General features: G+C 36.9%; 1 protein-coding gene across 2 annotated transcripts in view; it reads right to left on the minus strand.

The window, feature by feature from the left end:
- The window catches only part of LOC115210404 (elongator complex protein 2), a 60,001-nt gene extending 42,315 nt beyond the window's left edge, over positions 1-17,686 (minus strand). Inside the window, exons 1-8 of one of the 2 annotated variants that reach the window (XM_036502197.1) lie at positions 17,527-17,686; positions 16,428-16,437; positions 14,622-14,717; positions 12,929-12,999; positions 6,944-7,127; positions 4,404-4,484; positions 948-1,012; positions 403-469 (exon numbers count right to left, since the gene is read on the minus strand). In XM_036502197.1, coding sequence (XP_036358090.1) covers positions 403-469; positions 948-1,012; positions 4,404-4,484; positions 6,944-7,127; positions 12,929-12,999; positions 14,622-14,717; positions 16,428-16,437; positions 17,527-17,652 — 700 coding nt within the window. In that variant the 5' untranslated portion in view covers positions 17,653-17,686. Of the gene's footprint in view, positions 1-402; positions 470-947; positions 1,013-4,403; positions 4,485-6,943; positions 7,128-12,928; positions 13,000-14,621; positions 14,722-16,427; positions 16,438-17,526 lie in introns of both variants that reach the window. The other variant, XM_029779000.2, reaches the window with a different exon arrangement.
- Positions 17,687-19,654: the final 1,968 nt, after the last annotated feature.

A 19,654-nucleotide genomic window follows, 5' to 3' on the forward strand; every position in this document is an offset into this window, starting at 1 on the left:
TCTAACAAATCTACTCACAAGGCTTTTGTAGGCCCAGAACTTAGAGAAGACATCTGCCCAAGGTGACATGTAGTGGGAATGAACCTGAAACCAAGTGGTTGAGAAGCAAACTTCTTACTACACAGCCATGCCTGCATCAATAATGAAGGGAAAAACCCTTAGTTTGATTGATAATTCTTATAAAAAAACAAACAAGGAAAGTAACTCCAAAATTTGAATGTAAGGATATACTGAGTTGTGGCTCTGATTTTTGGTAAATATTGAGGCAACTCAGGACGTTTCTGTCATTAGCAAGACAAGTACTCACATAGATGACTGTAGGAAATAAAGAATTTTTTTTCTTTTGGGAAAAAACATTTGACAGTTTAAAATAATAACATGTGGCAATTTCCCAGTGCTTACCTTCAACACAGAAATCAACACCGGACACCCAGTCATCATGGCCAGACAGAGACACAGCAGATACAAACTGGAATAAGGAGGGAAAATAGAGTAGAACATGTGGGGGAAAATAGGAAGTTATTGTTGAGAGAAACTGTATGAAATTTATTGTGGAAGCGATACACTGCAACTTATGTGTGTTGGAGGAAACAGACTGGAATACGTTACTGGGGAAAGAGAATGACTTTTTATACAGACAAGATTAGGATTTAAAAACTGTATTGGTGGCTCTTTTCTAAACAGTTACACTTATATCAGTCACCTAAGTTGACAAGCAGGTTCTGCTAAATATTTTATGGTTGAATGGTTAGCAAAGCATGCTTTGTTAATTTGCGGTACAGAATTCAATTGTTTCAGTGGATTATTGGAATCATTTGAAAGAAGTTCTTACAATATAGCACTGTCTCAATCACTTCCACCATCATCATAACTGCCACTAAAGGCAGCAGATTTGATAGAAATAAACCTAAATCATTAATCTATCTAATGTAGTTATATATACATACCTGACCTTGCTGCAAGACATAGAGGTTCACTTTCTGATTATCACAGCCACAAGCAAGGATCACACCTGAAATTTGAAGAACAAATCACCATCATCAACACCACCATCACTGTCGTCATCTACAAACATCACCATATCCCATTCTTACACCTTAGCTTCTCCAATCACAGACAACACCCACAAAAACACTCAAAGTCACCATCATCATCGTTTAATGTCCATTTTTCCATGCTGGCCAGCGGCAAAGCTGATCTGGCAAAGCGTTTAGAGCTGGATGCCCTTCTGACAGTGTAGCGGGTGCTTTCTATGTGCCACTGGCACAAGAGCCAGTCAGGCGGGCCTGGTATCGATCATGTTTGGATAGTACTTTTTATGTACCACTGGCACAGGAGCCTGTCAGGCGGACCTGGCATCGACCACATTCGGATGGTGCTTTTTACATGTCACCAGCACAGGAGCCAGTCAGAAGGCACTGGCCACAGCTACGATATTGGTTTTACTTGAGTCAACAGGTCTTCTCAAGCATACCATATCGCACAACGCATCAGGGGTACTCTTAACTGGGCCGGACATGCATGGCTGCGATCTCACTTTAGTTTCCAGGTCATCTCAATCACAGCATATCTCCAAAGGTCCCAGTCTCCTGTCATTGCTTCTGTGAGGCCCAATGTTCGAAGGTCATGCTTCACCACCGCATACCATGTCTTCCTGGGTTTACTCTTCCACAGGTTCCTTCTACAGTTAGGGAATGGCACTTCCTCATCCATACGTAACACATGACCATATCAGTACAGTCAGTCATCTCTCTTGCACACCACATTTGATGCTTCTTATGCTCAACTTTTCTCTCAGGATGCTTGCACTCTGTTGTGTATGCACAGTGACATAACACATCCAGTGGATCTTACTAGCTTCATTTCTTTCAAGCCTACGCATGTCCTCAGCAGTCATGGTCCATGTTTCACTGCCATGTAGCATGGCAGTTTGCAACATACATCATACAGTCTACCATTTATTCTGAGCAAGAAGCCCTTAGTTGCCAGCAGAGGTAGGAGCTCTCTGAACTTTGCCCAGGCTATTCTTATTCTAGCCGTACACTCTCAGAGCAACCACCCCCATGACAGACTTGGTCACCCAGGTAGCAGAAGCTATTAACTACTTCTAGTTTCTTCCCCAGGCATGTGATGGAATCTGTTTTCTGTACATCTTTAGTGTTTATTGCCCGTGTGCATCAGCCACACACAAAAACTATTTTCCCAGTTAACCTTCCTTTGATATTGCTACACCTTTTATGTGTCTATAGCTTATACCAGGTACATCATATGGAGTTTCTACCCACACATTTTCTACAGATCGAGCAGAGACATCCACTTGAAGGGGATTGTAGTTTGACAGCCTTCCTACTTACTAAGACTTTGGTTTTTGGTAGGTTCACCCTAAGGTTGACCCCTTTGATTCTAGACCTTGCTTCCACACCCTAAACTTCGTCTCTAGTTCTGACAGTAACTCGGCTATTAGATCAAGGTCATCAGCATAGAGGAGTTCCCAGGAGCAGTCTGTCTTGAATTCCTCTGTTATTGCCCGGAGGACTATAATGAATAGGAGGGGGCTAAGGACTGATCCTTGGTGAAACCCTACTTCTACTCGGAATTCTTCACTATGCTCATTGCAAACCCTCACCTTACTGGCATCATCCCTGTCCAGAACTTGCACAGCTCTTACCAACCACTTGTCTGTCTCCAGTTTCCACATTGACCACCAGATAAGGTATTGGGGGACCCTGTCAAAGGCTTTCTCCAAGTAAACAAAAGCCAGGTGGAGAGGTTTATCTTTGGGTAGATATTTCTCCTGCAGTTACCTTACCAGAAATATAGCATCAGTGGTGCTTCTGCTTGGTACAAACCCAAACTGCATCTTATCTAGGCTAACTCTTACCCTAATTAGTTGGGCTTTGACCCATTCCATGACTTTCATCACCTGATCCAATAATTTGATACCCCTATAATTATTTCTATCTAAAGTATCACCTTTACCCTTGTAGTAGTTGACTATGGTGCTGCTACACTAGTCATTGGGTATGAATCCTTCATGAATTAACTGATTTACAATGAGGGGGACAAAGACCATAACCCACACTGTCCAATATTTTAAGTATCTCAGCGGTGATACCTGATGGGCCAGGTGCTTTCCTTGCCTTCATATCTTTAATTGCTTTATCTGCCAGGGTACTGTTGATTTGGGTAGCTGGTCCCACAATTGGATCAACCTTTAGCAGACTCTACTCCTCACATTCATTCTCCATATTCAGCAGTCTTTCATAATGGCATCTCTAAGCCTCTTTCTTTGCAGAATCATTAAAAGCAAGGGCACCATCATCCATGCGAACACATTTCTCTCCTATGACATCATGGTTTTCTCTCACACATTGTCTTGCAATCTGAAATACTTCAGTTCTTTGGTCCTCACATTGCTGAACATTTGGTAAACTTCTTTTCTGCTACTCCCTTGGCTATATACACCTTCTCCTAGCTTCCCTTTTGGCTATCTAACACATTCTCCTGCTACCCCAACTCTTCCAGGCCTTCCAAGCCTTTTTCTTTGTTCTAATGGCTCTGTCTACAGTATTGTTCCACCACCATGTTACCTGAGGTCTGGAAGGGACTTTGCATCAGCCATAGATTTGGTCTGTGGCACTCAGCAAGCTGTCTCGCAGGAATTTCCAGCTGCCTTCTATGTCACAGGACTGTAGCTCCTCCTCTCTAACATCAAATTTCTCGGTAAGGATATCCCTAAATTTCTGACCATGTGAAGGGTTCTCAAACTTCCAACTCCTTCAGGTATCAAAGTCATTGATCTTCCTTGATGGTTAGACCCACATACAACAGACCAAAAACTATCCCATTCGCTAGTTTTCCTCTTCAGGGGCCACTGTTTGTAACTCTCAGCAAAGTTCAAGTGAATTCCACAATGAAATGCTACACTTACATCTGGCTAGTACTATGCTGTTAATGCCAGACGCAGTGACAAAACATATGCATCTGGGACAATGTTGCTATAGCTGTTGTGGTTGCTTCATACGTAAAAAATCCAAAAGGGCTTTGATTTTCTGCAATTCTTTTCTCACCTACAGTTTTCCTGCACCAACTCAATGCAAACGTCAACATATCAGTCTCAGCAATCATGTTGGACCTCCACCACCACCATCAACAACATATTGTCATCACTAATATCACTATTATCACCATTACCAAAGTCATAATTAACATCACCACCGACACAGTCATTACTATCATTAACATTTTAACAACACTTTTAGACTTTGTAACTAATGTTAAAGATAAACCTCAATGAAATTCTGAGAAAGTTGACAGAATATTTACATATATTTTGATGTTTGGATAATTGTGATGCTTTAATTTTAAATCAAATACAGAAAAGAATAATGTCCATAACTTACCTGAAGAATTTTCAGGTGAAACCAGAGCCACATCAAGGGCAAACCCAGTATTCAATGGTATCGTTTGGATGTCATGAAATTCTGACCAGAAAGGGTAAAGAGAAAAACATAAATATACACATTTATCTATCCATATACATATATCTATCTGTATGCATGCCTGCATACACACACACACACACACACACAAAGTTAAGGAGTTATTAGCATTGTAGTTAATAATAATCTTTTCTTACAGAGTGACGGGTAGGTTGTTTGTATTAGAACTATGATGCTACATGGTAGCAAGATGCGGGCAATGAGTGTAGAAGACATATGAAGGCTAAAAAGAAATGAAGTCAGCATGTTCCCATGGAAATATAATGTTAGTGAGCATGAATATCAAAGTATAGATGAGCACAGAGCAAGACTGGGTATAAGAATTAGGTATAGTGTGCAAGAGAGGAGGCTGTGCTGGTATGAACATGTAATGTGTATGGAAGAGGACTTCTACATAAGGAAGTTAGTCAAACATGTGAAAGAAAGAGAACATGAAAGACTTGAAACAAGAGGTGAAAGATGATCTGATGATGTTGCATCAAACAGAAGAAATGACAAAGGACTGCAAAATTGCAGAAGATCTCTGCCCATGACAAGACATGCTCAGTTACAAAAGTTAGTGTTTAGAAATCATGACAAGCTTGCATCCTGCCAAACCTACTTAGCTGCTCCTTCACTTCCCTCATGTATACCTATGGCTTACTTGACTCCCGCCCCCATCACTTCCATCTTTTCCTCACTCATAGCCCACCTTCTGTCAACTCACCATCATCCACTTCATTTTACTTTGACCTCTTTGCCATTCTCTCAGCTTGCATATATGAGGTTGTATTGGACTGCCCTCATCTCCTTACCCAATACAATCTAGCTTCACCTTGTTGTACTACCAGTCAGCATTATCACTCACCTGGATCAAATCTATTGCCAGCCAACACCTTCTCTTGCTTTTTATCTCATCGACTCTTACCTTTGATCACTTCTCTCCTGACATCACCCTCAAATATCACTGCCTTTTCACATTATATTCTTGTTCTTTCCACATTTTTACCCATCTGCTCTATCTCAGGTCTTGTTCCCTTTCTCTCATATACTCCACCCCCTCCGGCCACCTCTAAGGTCACCCGAGCAAATGTAAATGCACTAATGAATATTCTCTACACTCACACTCATATCTCTACCTCTCAACCACCCATTTCTGCTGTTATTATTCTCCTATTCTGCTCCTCAGTTTACAGACTTTATGTCACTGAATACTATGGTGTTAGTGCGACAAGAAAATACACCCAGTACATTGCGTAAAGTGGTTGGTGATAGGAAGGGCATCCATCTAGAAAAACCAAGAGCAAATGAAATATACAAGTGACAGACTTTTACTGAGTTATAGCTCCCAAAAGAAACAGCTCAGACCATGACGACTCATCTAACCCATGACAGGATGGAAAACATGTAAATTGATGATGATGATACAAGTGCTTGTGAAACACTCAGCCACTTACATGCTAACTGAATGAGCAGGTAATTCAGTTAATCAAACAAGTGAATACTCATCATTAAAACTGATAGTGAGCCATTTACTTTTTACCTGAGAATTTCAAACAGACACCTACCCAGTATCTTTCTCATACATCTTAATGGAGCTATGTTACAATCCCTTCTTGCTAAGGTAACAAGAAATTACCTCCTTGGCTTTTCTCTTTATTTCCATATGTTGTTGATACAACAGGAAATCAGTTTCTAGATTTCATAGTCAACTACAAACTTTACTAAATTAGATATGTATACATAAACACACACTACAGAAATACAGTGACAAACTCAAAATACAACCATGAGGTATTTGTATGCTTAATTGTAAGGAGGAAAGTATACAATTACTTAATAACTTGGGAGATATATTAGGAATATAGGCAACATGATAAAGTAAGAAAGACTGATTAAAACATGTCTAGAAGAGGAAAACATCTGAAGAATGAGGAAACAGGTATAAATAACACACCTATACCAAATAAAAATGAATGAATACAAAAGAACAAGCTGGAAAGAGAATGAAAGGAGCTGATAGAGGACAATACGGTCCCTGTATATAATCTGATGGAACTGAAGGGATGTTAGATATAAGGCTGAGGTTTATTTTATTCACAAATAATTGGTCACAACAGTGTGAATCAATTTGAGTAACTTGGTTAAAACTAAACATAGGACCATGTTACAGTTTATTGCATTTGATAAGAATAAAAGTGAAAATAATACTTCAACTTAGTACTATACAACATAGAAACTTGCATCAGTTTCAAAGTGTTGCCACTGCTTGCAGTAATGACCCATTTCATATATTATAGTATCTACTTACAGATAAAAGGGATTTGGCTATGGAGAGTCAATGATGCTAGTGACTCAATATGAAAATAGTCTCCTTCAGGTAGAATATTAATATTCTAAGAACATCTGTGGCTCACCTAAACAATCAGAATGATGCAAAAGATATAGAGACAGGTGCTTACCTTCAGAATTAAACCGGTGCCAAATTTTAATGGTAGAATCTACAGATGAGGTTACAATGAGGTTATGGATTGAAGGAGATTCAGTTACTTCAGATTTTGGTTCAAAATCCAAATCTTCAATTTCTATATTATCCAAAGTTGTAATAGCACCATCGTGCCCAGCCAGAATTTGGGAACGCTGGAACTGAAATGTAAGTATGTTGAATGCTAAATATTTAATGTGGCTAAGGATAAATGAGAGTGCATAGCTGAAACATGCAGATAGTATTTTTAGAATTAAAGACTGTTGTTGATGTATAACCTTAAGTTGGCTCCAAATAAGCAGGCCAATGATTAAAAATATTCGAATCATGAACAATCTGTCACTTGTTTTCAAAATACTAAGCCTATACTATATTATTCACTGTCTTTTCAGGACAATAGGGTTTGTTTGGGGGATTTGGATGCTATTTCTAGCAGGTCAACTAACCAAATAAAAAGCTCCATTTACTGAGAGAGAAAAGATGAGGGTAGATAAAAGAAAACTTTGTGGTAAGATAGCTAGATGAAACAACAGATGTCTTGAATACATAGAAATGAGTGACGAATGATGAAAAAATTGACAACAACAATGCTGGTCATCATCATCATGATTTAGTAACAAGAAAAATTTTTAAATAAATATTAATAAAAATAAATTCAAAAAACATAGGAAATTTAAACCTGCACAAAAGACAGAATTATATGAATTTTCATTCAGAGAGTGAAAAATGAAAGCAGATGATAAAAAGGTAATATATATGCAAATATATTTTCATTAATATTAATAAGAATTGACAGAGAAAAAATTCTATAGCAGGAAAGAAACTGGAACAATAAAATTCTAATCTCGGTCTATCTGTAAAGTTTTATTTCATTTATATTAAAATATGACAGACAGACTATTGACTAAAATATAAATGAAGTGGAGGCGAAATTATCTATGGAAATGGTCTAAGGGAGATAACTCGTATAGCTTATCTTGAGTTAAAAATAACTGGGAACGCCACAACACATGCAATATTACTACGATAAATAGAGGATGAGATTTACGGCAGCAAAGTTCACAATGGAGTGGCAACGGATTGAAGTTGGTATTGCAGCTGGGAGCAATCAGTTATCTTATTTGTGCTAGTCATGGAGATGTTACTACGATCAACAAACTGTGAGAAAGTAGAGAAGCAGCAGATGGAACGTTAGAGCGGTTGGACGAACTAATAGGATGGGCGAGAATGAAATTCAAAGCCAAAAAATCTCGAAGCATGGCTTTCGCGAAAGGAGTTCAAAAAGAAGTGAAATTCAGGACAGGAGGTGAAGATATACCAACAGTGAAAGAAAACTAGTAAAGAGTCTCAGCAGATGGTACAGAAATTTACTAAATGATAAGAAACACATGATTTCGTGGAACAGAGTCTAAAGGCAGTTGACAGAACATTACTGGGGAAATTCAAATGTTGGATACTGCAATTTGGACTGTACCTAACGATAATGTGGCCATTGTAAATGTACGAAATAGCCTCGAGTAAAGTAGAAAGAATAGAACAAATATGCAGTGTGTTATCAGAAAATGGCTTCGTCTTCCCAAACCACTGAATACAACTGCACTATATGGAAAACCAATGCTGCAACTACCGATAACATCAATCGCCGAAGAATATAAGGCAGGAAAGGCAAGGACAGTAATGATACTAAGGTATTCGAAAGATCAGAACATCTGAAAAAAACCTCCAAAGATATGAACAGGGAGGAAATGGAAAGTGGAAGAGGCAGTAAACAGGGTGATCAGAAAGCTAAGGCATGCTGATATAGTTGGAGCAATGCAAGAAGCAAGAGCCAGTCTAGGGTTGCACAATTTCAAACCATTTTGCATGAGCAATGTAAAAGAGATGAAAGATATTCGAGATTGGGTTTATAACAGTACACAACGTGAGAAAGGAGGAAAGAAGAAATATAGTCAACAGGGACAGTGCCTGAGATGGGAGGAATATGTCAGTCACAGAATTTCACTGAAGGAACTTTGGGCTTGGGAACAAGCAAGTACATCCTTCCTGATCATGTCTGGTGGAACATACAAACAACTAATGAATATAGATGAGGAGAGAAAGCGACAGTGAGACATGTTCTGTCAAACTGCAGGCTAGCACTAGACAGATATACATTGCATCACAATCAAGTCCTCGGTATCATAAGCACAGTACTGAAGGAGAAAACTGAGGGATGTAATAGAGGAGAGTACCCAAAAGTGGAAAAGTATGGAAGGATATACTTCCAGGAGGGAAAAGGACATAAGGCCAAGCCTTCAAATAAAGTATCCAAGACAGACGAAAGATGGAAGGGATACTGGGAGCTGACAGTGGATTTGGAAAGACTGTTAATATTTCCACTCATAAAAACAACAAAAAGACCGGACTTAATCCTATGGAACACAGAATGTAAAATTGGATTTTGCTGGAGCTGACAGTGCCATGGGAAAAGAATATTGCTAATGCAGAACAATGGAAGGAGAAGAGGTATGAGAGATTAATTGAAGAGTGTGGAGAACAGGGATGGACTGTCACGTATTACCACCTGGCAGTGGGGGCTAGAGGCTTCATTGAAAGGAAAATGATGATGTTATTTAAAAGAAGGTTTGCATTCTCGGGCTTAGAACTGAGAAAAGTAATAAGGAGGATATAGGTGGCAGTCGATAAAGTCAGCTTCTATATACGGCTGAAACGAGAAAACCCAAAATGGCTTTGAAGCCATAACATGCCAACTGGGAAATAGCGTCGCTAGGTGAGGCTGGCTGACATTTAAGCACTCAACACCAGAGCTGAAAATGGACATGGTTCCTCCTGATGATGTCTTTAGCCACTGGATCCTATAAATAAGTTATATGAAATGTGGTTGCAATTCCTCCTTTCCAACGTGTAACAAAGCTCCGGTGGGCTGAAAAGTGAAATCTTGCATGCATTAGTGTCAACTCTTATTAATAACGCTATTGTTTCGTTCCAGGTAAACTGGCATCTGACAGTTCAAAGAAGACTTCAAAAGTAACTAGTAGTGACTGCTTTAGAAAATGGACAAAATTCAGTATTGTGGTGTTATCAAGTACCTACAGAAAAAGGGTTTAACCCCCAAGGACATTCATGCCAACATGGTAGCTACATTAGGGGATGATGCTCCACCTTCATCAACAGTGCAAAAGTGGGAAGCTGAATTTAGTAGGGGAAGGGAGAGTCTTGAAAATGACCTAAGGTCTGGACATCCTGCACCTCCCACTACCAACGAAATTGTGTTCACCACCTAGTGGTAAATGACAAGCGATTGATTATAAATCAAATAGTCAATGCTATTGATACATCCCAGAGAGAGATGAGAATATTGTACGTAATGAACTTGGTATGACGAACGTTTCTGCTTGGTGGATGCCACATCTTCTGACACCTGATCAAAAGCACACCATGTGAAAAAATCTAACATTGTTTGAGATCCAGCTGGTTTCATCACTTTGAGCTAGAGACAAAGAAACAATCCATGCAGTGGAAACTCCCTTCCTCACCTGCTCCAAAGAAGGCCAAAGTAGTTTCATCTGAAAGGAAGATGATGGACTTAGTTTTGGCAGATGCAAAAGGCATCATGTTTACTGACTATCTTGAAATGGGCCAAACCATCTATGGAGAGTACTATGTCAACTTGCTGAAGCAGTTACCAAAGGCTATCAAGATCAAATGCCCAGGAAAACTGATGAATGATCACCCTCCCAATAATTCTGATTTGGCCCCATTTGACTATCATGTGTTCCGTTACATGAAAAAACACTTGGCTTAGAAGTTGTATTACAGTGATGATGTCTTTTTGAGCGACAAGATGAAAGCTTCTTCACCAATGAGATCTAAGCACTGCAACATTAATGGAAGAAATGTGTGGACTACAAGATGGAGACTATGTTGAAAAATAAATTTCATTTGATCCCATTCCATGAGAGTATCTTGGTCAGCCTAAGAACTTTCAGCCAACCTTCTTAGTATTGTCACTAAAAGCAGCAAAGCATTTATCAACCACTTTGCCCCACTTTCTACTTTTGTTTCCCAGCAAAAGTGAACTCTATTATGAACAGACAAGGATAGTGTGTGTGTATATATATATATTGTAGCCAGCAGCAAGTAGCCATTTAAAAATAATGCGCCAATTTGCAGTAGCTGGCAATATGATGTAATGTCGTATTGCCGAAGAAATATTATTGTCGTTTTTCCATTGGTTAATATAACTGCTCATATAAGGATTAGTAAAGAATATTTGTATGAAATTTCGATTCTTTTTAGTGAAGTTGAGCAGTTATAAAAACTCTGGATTTTTGGAAAAACTTTAGTGTTTGTTGGATGTAACTGAACACCATGACACTCATTGGTGATTTTCATGCCACGTCCAAAGGAAATCCAACAAGTCTATTTTGAATTGTTGTGATTCAGTGTTAGTTAGATTTATGAATTAGCTAGTGAAATATATAGTCATACTTCTACATGCCGTAAATTATCCTTCCTTTCACATGTAAATAATATAAAATGTTATATTTATATAATAAAACTAATTAAGAAAATGTTTTCTCTTCACGTTTTTCAAGTGTGTATAAATATGCATTTCTGTAATCAGTAAATTATATTTTCTTATAGCGGTTAAATGAACACGAAGATAATATCATACATACATGACGCTAATATTATTAGCGTTCCATAAGTATATTTCTCTATGGCGTTATATACTATATTTTGGATTTGCATATAATGATAACACTTAAGTTATAAGTGACGTTTTAATCATTATATACACCCTTACTTAAAAAGCCAAATAAAATAATCTATTTCTCAATAGAAAACAATAAATAGCATTACATTACTGTAACAAAACTAATTAGAGAATATATTATAATAATATAACCTAAGAGAAAGCTCATGGTAGCTTAAAACCGCCTATAATATATATATATATATATACATACACATATATAGGTGTAGGCGTGGCTGTGTAGTAAGAAGCCTGCTTCCCAAACATATGATTCTGTGTGGCACCTTAGGCAAGTGTCTTCTACTATAGCCTTGGGCCAACCAAAGCTTGCAAGTAGATCTGGTAGACAGAAACTGAAAAGAGGCCCGTTGTATATAGATGTATGTGTGTGTGTTTGTGTGTCTGTATATGTTTGTTTCTCTGTGTTTCTCTCATTGTTTGACAACCAATGTTGGTGTGTTTATGTCCCTATAACTTAGAGGTTTAGCAAAAGAGACTGATAGAATAAGTACTAGGCTTACAAAGAATAAATCTTGGGTTGGTTTGTTTGACTAAAGGCTGTGCTCCAGCATGGTCGCAGTCACATGACTGAAACAAGTAAAAGAATAAAAGACACTTTAAACCTTTATTGCAACACACAGCTCATTCTGAAATAAGCCACATACCACCTTGAGAAACATTGCCATATAGTTACATGATGTATAACCATATGTAATACAGCCATCACATGATGTATAGTTATTATAAATAGCATAATGTAGAACAGTCACCACATATCGTACTGTTGCTGCCTTTTCGACTAGCCCCTGTACATATCTACTTCATGTACTATATACATCACATGTGTATGTAATACACATACTTGGAGTATAGGCACTGCACAAAATACGGTCACAAGTAGTATCACATAAGGTATAGCAATAACATCCAATATGACACAGAATTGTAACAACCTACATGGCACAGTAATGTCATATAGTACAAGTACACTTATTTATGAACTTGTATAATTACCAAATGTCATGATGAGGTCACAGTTTCTCGCTCATTTACTTTCATGTTATACTATTAGTGAAGGGTCAGGGAATTAACAAGGAACTGAAGGATTTGTGGAGGGGTTTTGCAATTAAGAGAGTGATTTAGAGTTTAAGGAAAAGATTTTTTTGAGAAATGCAAAGAAAGAAACAAATGAAAAAAAGTTACCTGATTGCCTACTTGAGTCCACAGAATTGCTGTCTTGTCAACAGAGCCAGAAATGATTTCCCATTCTGCAGCTGATGATAGATGGAACAAATTTAACAAGTAATATAATCACACATCATCACCATAGTTTAGCATCTATTTTCTGTTTGCATGACATCAGACAGAATTTATTGAGTCAGCTTTTCTACAGCAAAATGCCCTTCCAGGAGTGAAACCTAACCTCTTTCTAAGCAAGAAAATATTTCCTCATGACCATGTTTTCCGTGGAATATTGAAAGTTAACAACATTATATGGTGGTAATACTCATTTACAACTATTACATAATATCAAGACAAAGGCACACACACAAAAGGCTTCTTTCAGTTTCAGTCTACCAAATCCACCCACCAGGCTTTGGTTGGCCCAAGGCTATAGTAGAAAACACTTGCCTAAGTTGCCATACATTCCAAATTATCATGGGTTCTAAAAAAGAAAGCAATTAATGATGAATACAAAAAATGGTAGACCTTAGCCTTCCAAATGAAACCTGTCCCACCTCTCTAGTTCTACTTAAGTCCACACGGTGCCTCCTCCAAATGTGGGAGATCTTTATGCCCCACCCTGTACAATGGTCAACTATATCATTAACTGTCCTGTGCGAAGTATTTGTCTTCTACTCAAATCTAATTGCAAAAGTTGTTGAGAATTGCATGACTGCTGAAGTTGTAGAATGTAGGGGCCTGAATCTAAGCTGGTGATCTTGAATGCTTAGATAGAAGAAACTTTTCAAAAGTTTTGACAAGCCAGGCCTCAGATGAGGGATGATAAGTAAAATTTTCCATAAAAATAAATAAGCTAAAAACTTGAAACTAGAGGACCAGAAGGTTTATTTCATGATACCAAACTTGGCAAGGATATAGCTAAGTTTGGTTTATTCAATTTCTCAAAGACATACAAAGACCCATCTTCAAAGAATGAAGCAAAACTGGTGACACATAACTGACTCTCTTGAAGACATCTGATCAATGAAGAGGGACAAAATCTTACATTCTGCAAAGTTGATCTACAAATCAAAGATTGGCAGATTCCATAGCCTTAGCTTTCCCACTAGAGTGGCCTTCCATTCAGTTGTACTTGTAAAAATATGGTAAGATCATCACTAAGATCTAGAATTAGCTTAATTTATTTGTGCATCCAACATCTATTAGGAACCATACTGGAATTAGTGAGAGATTCTTTGTACAAGGAATAGACAACAATTTTTAGAACCAGTTTACTTGCAAGGACATAAAAAGCCAGGAGTGGGGTACATCGATACTGAAAACATAATAAATCTTTAATTTTACAAATTCATATGTAACATAAATAAATGTTAGGGTCTTAAGGCTGGAACTGTATTTTATATGGGTTTATAGAAACTGTTAGCAGGTAGTTTCACATTTAATTGTGGGTGAGGAATTCCATGTCGCAGCTCTGCTTGGTTGCTCAACCTGCTGGAAACAGAAGCCAAATCTCCCTCAAACCATACCTACCATCATATAAAAGGATACATTGAACAATGTGATCCAGTCTCTAATAGCTGAAAAAAGATGGGATAGTCATTGTTTGATTGCTTTTGATCATATATCTGGTATGACCTGCGTTTTCTGACAAAGAGAATTCTGATGTTGGTAACTAATCATTCCAAAACAGTTGAACAAAATAATAACAAACCTTTTCTTGTTTTCATCCATTTTACACAATTTACTCTATTTTTGTGAGACTTCAAAGTGGACAAAATGGAGCCAGCATCCTTTATTTGAGATTGAGGTACCTGAAAATATAGCAGAAAGATATACTTATGTGCATGTGTATAAAAGCACCTGTGTGGTGCTATGTAAAAACATCCATCTGTAGAAACCATACCAAACCAGACAGGAGCCTGGTGCAGCCCACCCCCACACAGCTTGCCAGCTCTGATCACACCATCCAACCCATGCCAACATAGACAACAGATGTTAAATGATGATGATGATGACATATATATATATATATGTATATATATATATATATATATATCTGTTGATTCACCAGAAGTGATAAATTACAGGACTCAATATAAATGTAGAATATTCTTTAATTCATTATATATTGCAATGTAAAAAACAAAAAAAACAACAAGAAAAACAAAAAAAAACAGTAAAAAATACAACACAGAAAGAACAAAGTATGATATATCTGGCATTAATTTGATGCTAGAAGTGAATACTGAATGTCTTGATGTTGCAGACATTGGTCTTTCAGAATGAAAAGTTGAAGGAGCAACAGAGAGCATGTGTGTGTGTCTGTATGTGAAAGAGAAAAAGGAAAATGAATGTAAAGAAAAAAATTAATTGTAGGGAGGTAACAAGATAAAAATTGTTCTGTGAGGGTGAGAGTCAAAACAGGAGGCAGATGGGTGTGGCAGTGCATATGTCAGTGTGTGTACATGCTTGGTAGTGAGCATGGGGAGGTTGGTGTCGATGTGTGTATTTAGTGAGTGTAAGCATAAGCTATAAACAAGGAAATTCACCAAGTGTTGGTTCATGGGGGTGTGAGATTGAGGCTGGTGTGTGTGAAAACCCAGTAAGATTCAAAAATTGATTAATGTAGTTTATCATTTTTAAGGGGATGCTTATATATCTACTTCATAGGTTACACACACATACATACATGTGTGTATGTGTGTGTGTGTGTGTGTATATATATATATATATATATATATATATATATATATATATATAACACCATCAGTGTAATGAATGGGGGAAGCTTGGTTTTCAATATCTGCGGACATTTTTATCGAGCTGGGCTCCTTAGTAAACTGGTGGAACCACAAGTGTAAAGTATAAATTTGTCTGAGAGTGCACAATGTTCCTAATGCTCAGTGACGGTCTTCCTCAGTCAACAAGTTGACAGCCATGGTGTAGGTATATGTATATATGTATGTGTATGTATATATATATATATATATATATATATATATATAATAATAAAACGTTTTGAATGGTACAACAATGCACTATAATACAGACAATGGGCTATATACCTGTTGTAATCTAGTCATCCATAGTCTGATATGATATTTTGGAATAAAATTCCTTCTTCAGAGATTCTTAGATGGAGTCGCTGCTATAATCGGTTTTCTAACGGCTTTTCATATCAGACTATGGATGACTAGATTACAACAGGTATATAGCCCATTGTCTGTATTATAGTGCATTGTTGTACCACCCAAAACTTTTTATTCTTTACAAACAATACACAATGCTTCAAGCAAACTACAATACTCTCCTATATTTTTATCTATGTTATATATATATATATACACACACACGATGGCTTCTTTCAGTTTCCGTCTACCAAATCCACACACAAGGCTAAAAGCTAGGTTATAGTAAAAGACACTTGCCCAGGGTGCTGCACAGTGGGACTGAACCTGAGACAAGGTTGGGAAGCAAGCTTCTTAACCACACAACTATGCCTGCGCCTATCTAAGGGATTGAGGTGCCTGTAAATATATCAGAAACGTGTGTGTGTGTAGCAATTGGTAAAGACTAAGAGTTTTTGTTTGGTAATTACCTTCATAGAATCATTCCAGTACTTATTCACTGTTAGATGCTCATCTTGCAGACAATTATCTAGCACCAGTTCATCATTAGGTGATTCATCTCTGATGGTCTATGTGGGTTGTAATACAGTAGGGCCCAACCGAAAGAAATATCATTTGCGTACATTTAAGGACAGTTTGTTGATTGGGTCCCGCTGACTGCAAAACCGTGATAGTAGCTGAGACAACAGAGCATCAGATTAAATCCTTTACAATAATTTAATCTCGATCTGAGTTCAAAACCTGTCCAGGTTGATTGTACCAATCCTCTTTCCAGGGTCGATAGCAAAAAGATCAACTATACTAGTTTCTTAAGGAAAGAAAGTTTACAATCGACAATGCAGATCTAGACTTTATATAAGTTGTTATAGTTTAGGTTGGAACCCTTCAATTCAGTAGGTTGTCCGGCCCAACAGTCTGTATGTGAGTGGAGGATACAGATGTAGTCTTTATTATGGCTGGGTTCCAGATGGGCTTTTAACAAATCTTAGTTACAAGAAATTAGAATATGTTTCAAACGTATGAACATTAATCGGTGTGATGATTACATCATCTATGTTTTTATTAAGTGTTAAATATCTATCTATTCTATTATATTACATTTTGTGAATAAATAGTAACACTAACCGAAAGTATTAAAAGACTCGGTTTCCTGTGTGTGTGTGCGTGTGTACACATACACATTATTCTTTTAATGGTTTCATTCATTAAACGGTGGCTATACATGGGGCACGGCATTCAATAGTGAAGACGATTATATCCAATCACCTGTATTACTGTCATATCAGTCTCAGCAAGATGAAAAGAATAGAGAGATTTGAACTCAGAAGTTAAAAGCTCGAAACCAAAACTACTCTCGATTCAGTCATTCACTCCTGTACATGCATTACGCAAACACAAAATATCAAAGCCAAACGTGATAGTCATACCGAAGTAACCGTTATCGATAAATATAAAATACATTAACGATGTAAACAGAGATACACTAACCTGGGGTTGGTAAACAGCTACAGAATTGCAAGAACCAAAGCAAATACAGCCATTCTTGCCCCAGTCTGCCACATGAGGTGTGCTATTACAACCAGCACTGATATATTTCGTAATGACATCCACCATGCTGTTTCTTAAACGGTGTCACGCGATGTGTTATCTGCTTAAATTTTATTCCGGATAATGTTATTGTGACATTTTCACGTGGTCGCTCAAATAGCGATCAAATCTACCTGCACTAAATATGTTAAAACTAACCTGTTTATCAATCTGTCTTATTGAAAATTTATTTCTAGTTAGTTTTTTAATGCACCATATGTTAAACATGTTAGTATTAACTTGTTATTTAGTTACATAAATTAATTGTTTCGATTAATTATAACGATTTCCTCTACAAAATGTAGATGTGTCATATCAAAACATATTACAAAAATAAAAGAATTAAAATTTTAAAAATGAAAGTTAAATGTCATGAAATACCTCACAGTATTCCTTCTTCTATATTCTAAGTTTTCGTTTCCCCAGAGTAAATTTGACATCCCATTTATTCAGGGCTGTTGTTTTTTGTAGTTTGTTGGTCCTTATTGAGCAAACTAAAGGCATTCTAAGCATGACCACGCCACCATTTTTTCATGCAAGACATATCTACAACTCTATAATCTTGTGTAAATTTCCTCTTTTGGATTTTTTGAGTATAATTTAAGAGAGATTTGACTACTATATCTGACTAGCTAAATGTCCACATATGGACTCCCTCATTGGTTTGATCCATTCAGAGAGTCATATATTGATACTTATCCAAACAATTATACAGGTCTCATTAAAAGGAGCACTGAAATATTTGGCCTTCTAAATCTGATTCCATATTATCATTATGATTTAATAATTTCATGATTTGTAAAGTAAATAATGTATTGCCTTACAAGTAACCTGGTCATAAGTTCAAATCTTAGCACTACTACTGTACTTCAGGCAAGGTACAATACAATACTTACCTTAGCACACCTAGCAGTCAAACAGGTTTACCATTGACATGACAAACAAGAAAGATATTCAGATTATCAGACAATATAGAAATGTTCAAAATCTTGCGGAACATTACATGAATGTTCACATTAACACACACATAGTTAAGCAAAAGCACACATGTACACACACACACATTAAAATAAATGCAAGCATACAGACAAACACATAAGTCCCTCATGTTGAATCCAATGACATGACTGCTGCTTATTTTATTAACTCTGGGGAATTATAATGTTATTTTAAACTCAGTACTATTTGAACACAGAATGCAGAAGAATATCTTTAATACTATAAAGTATTTAATCTACTGATTAAATATTGATTGTGTCAGTTTAGTAATTATATCGGAACCCAATTACATCAACAACTTCTACCTAGGTATGTCCTATCATCTTTTCCTTGTACATTTAGTTGTGCGTTATGATTTTATGTTTACTCTCTCTTTTAAAAAATTTTTTTTGTCATTCTAGTGTTTAATCTTGTAGCATAATTATCAGTATGATAGCCACATATAATTATGCCCGTCCTTAGGCAATTATAGTTCACTTTATAATCATACCAAAAAACTTTTGGAAAAATTCATTTGGCATGCACGAATAAATCATACCAAAAATGATGTCTTCACTCAGAGAGAGTTAATAATGATAATAATAATCTTTTCTACTTATAGGCACAAAGCCTGAAATTTGGAGGAGAGAGATAATTGATTACATTGAACTCAGTACTCAAATGGCACTTAATTTATCAACCCCAAAAGGATAAATGGCAAAGTCATCCTCAACGGAATTTGAATACAGAACATAAGGACAGATGAAATTCCACTAAGCATTTTGCCTGATATGTTAATGATTCTGCCAGCTTGCTGCCTTAATAATGATAATTATAATAACAATAATAATAGTTTCAAATTTTGACACAAGGCCTGTTAGTTTGAGGAAAGCAGACAAGTTAATTACATTGACCTCACTAATGGGCTAGTATTTAATTTATTTCCCTCAAAAAGATGAAAGACATTGTCAGCCTTGTTGGAATATGAACTTACAATGCAAAAGCTGGAAGAAGTGCTGTTGAGCTAATAATTCTGCCAACTTTCCACCTT

Source organism: Octopus sinensis, linkage group LG4 (assembly GCF_006345805.1).
Source record: "Octopus sinensis linkage group LG4, ASM634580v1, whole genome shotgun sequence".
NCBI lineage: Eukaryota > Metazoa > Mollusca > Cephalopoda > Octopoda > Octopodidae > Octopus > Octopus sinensis.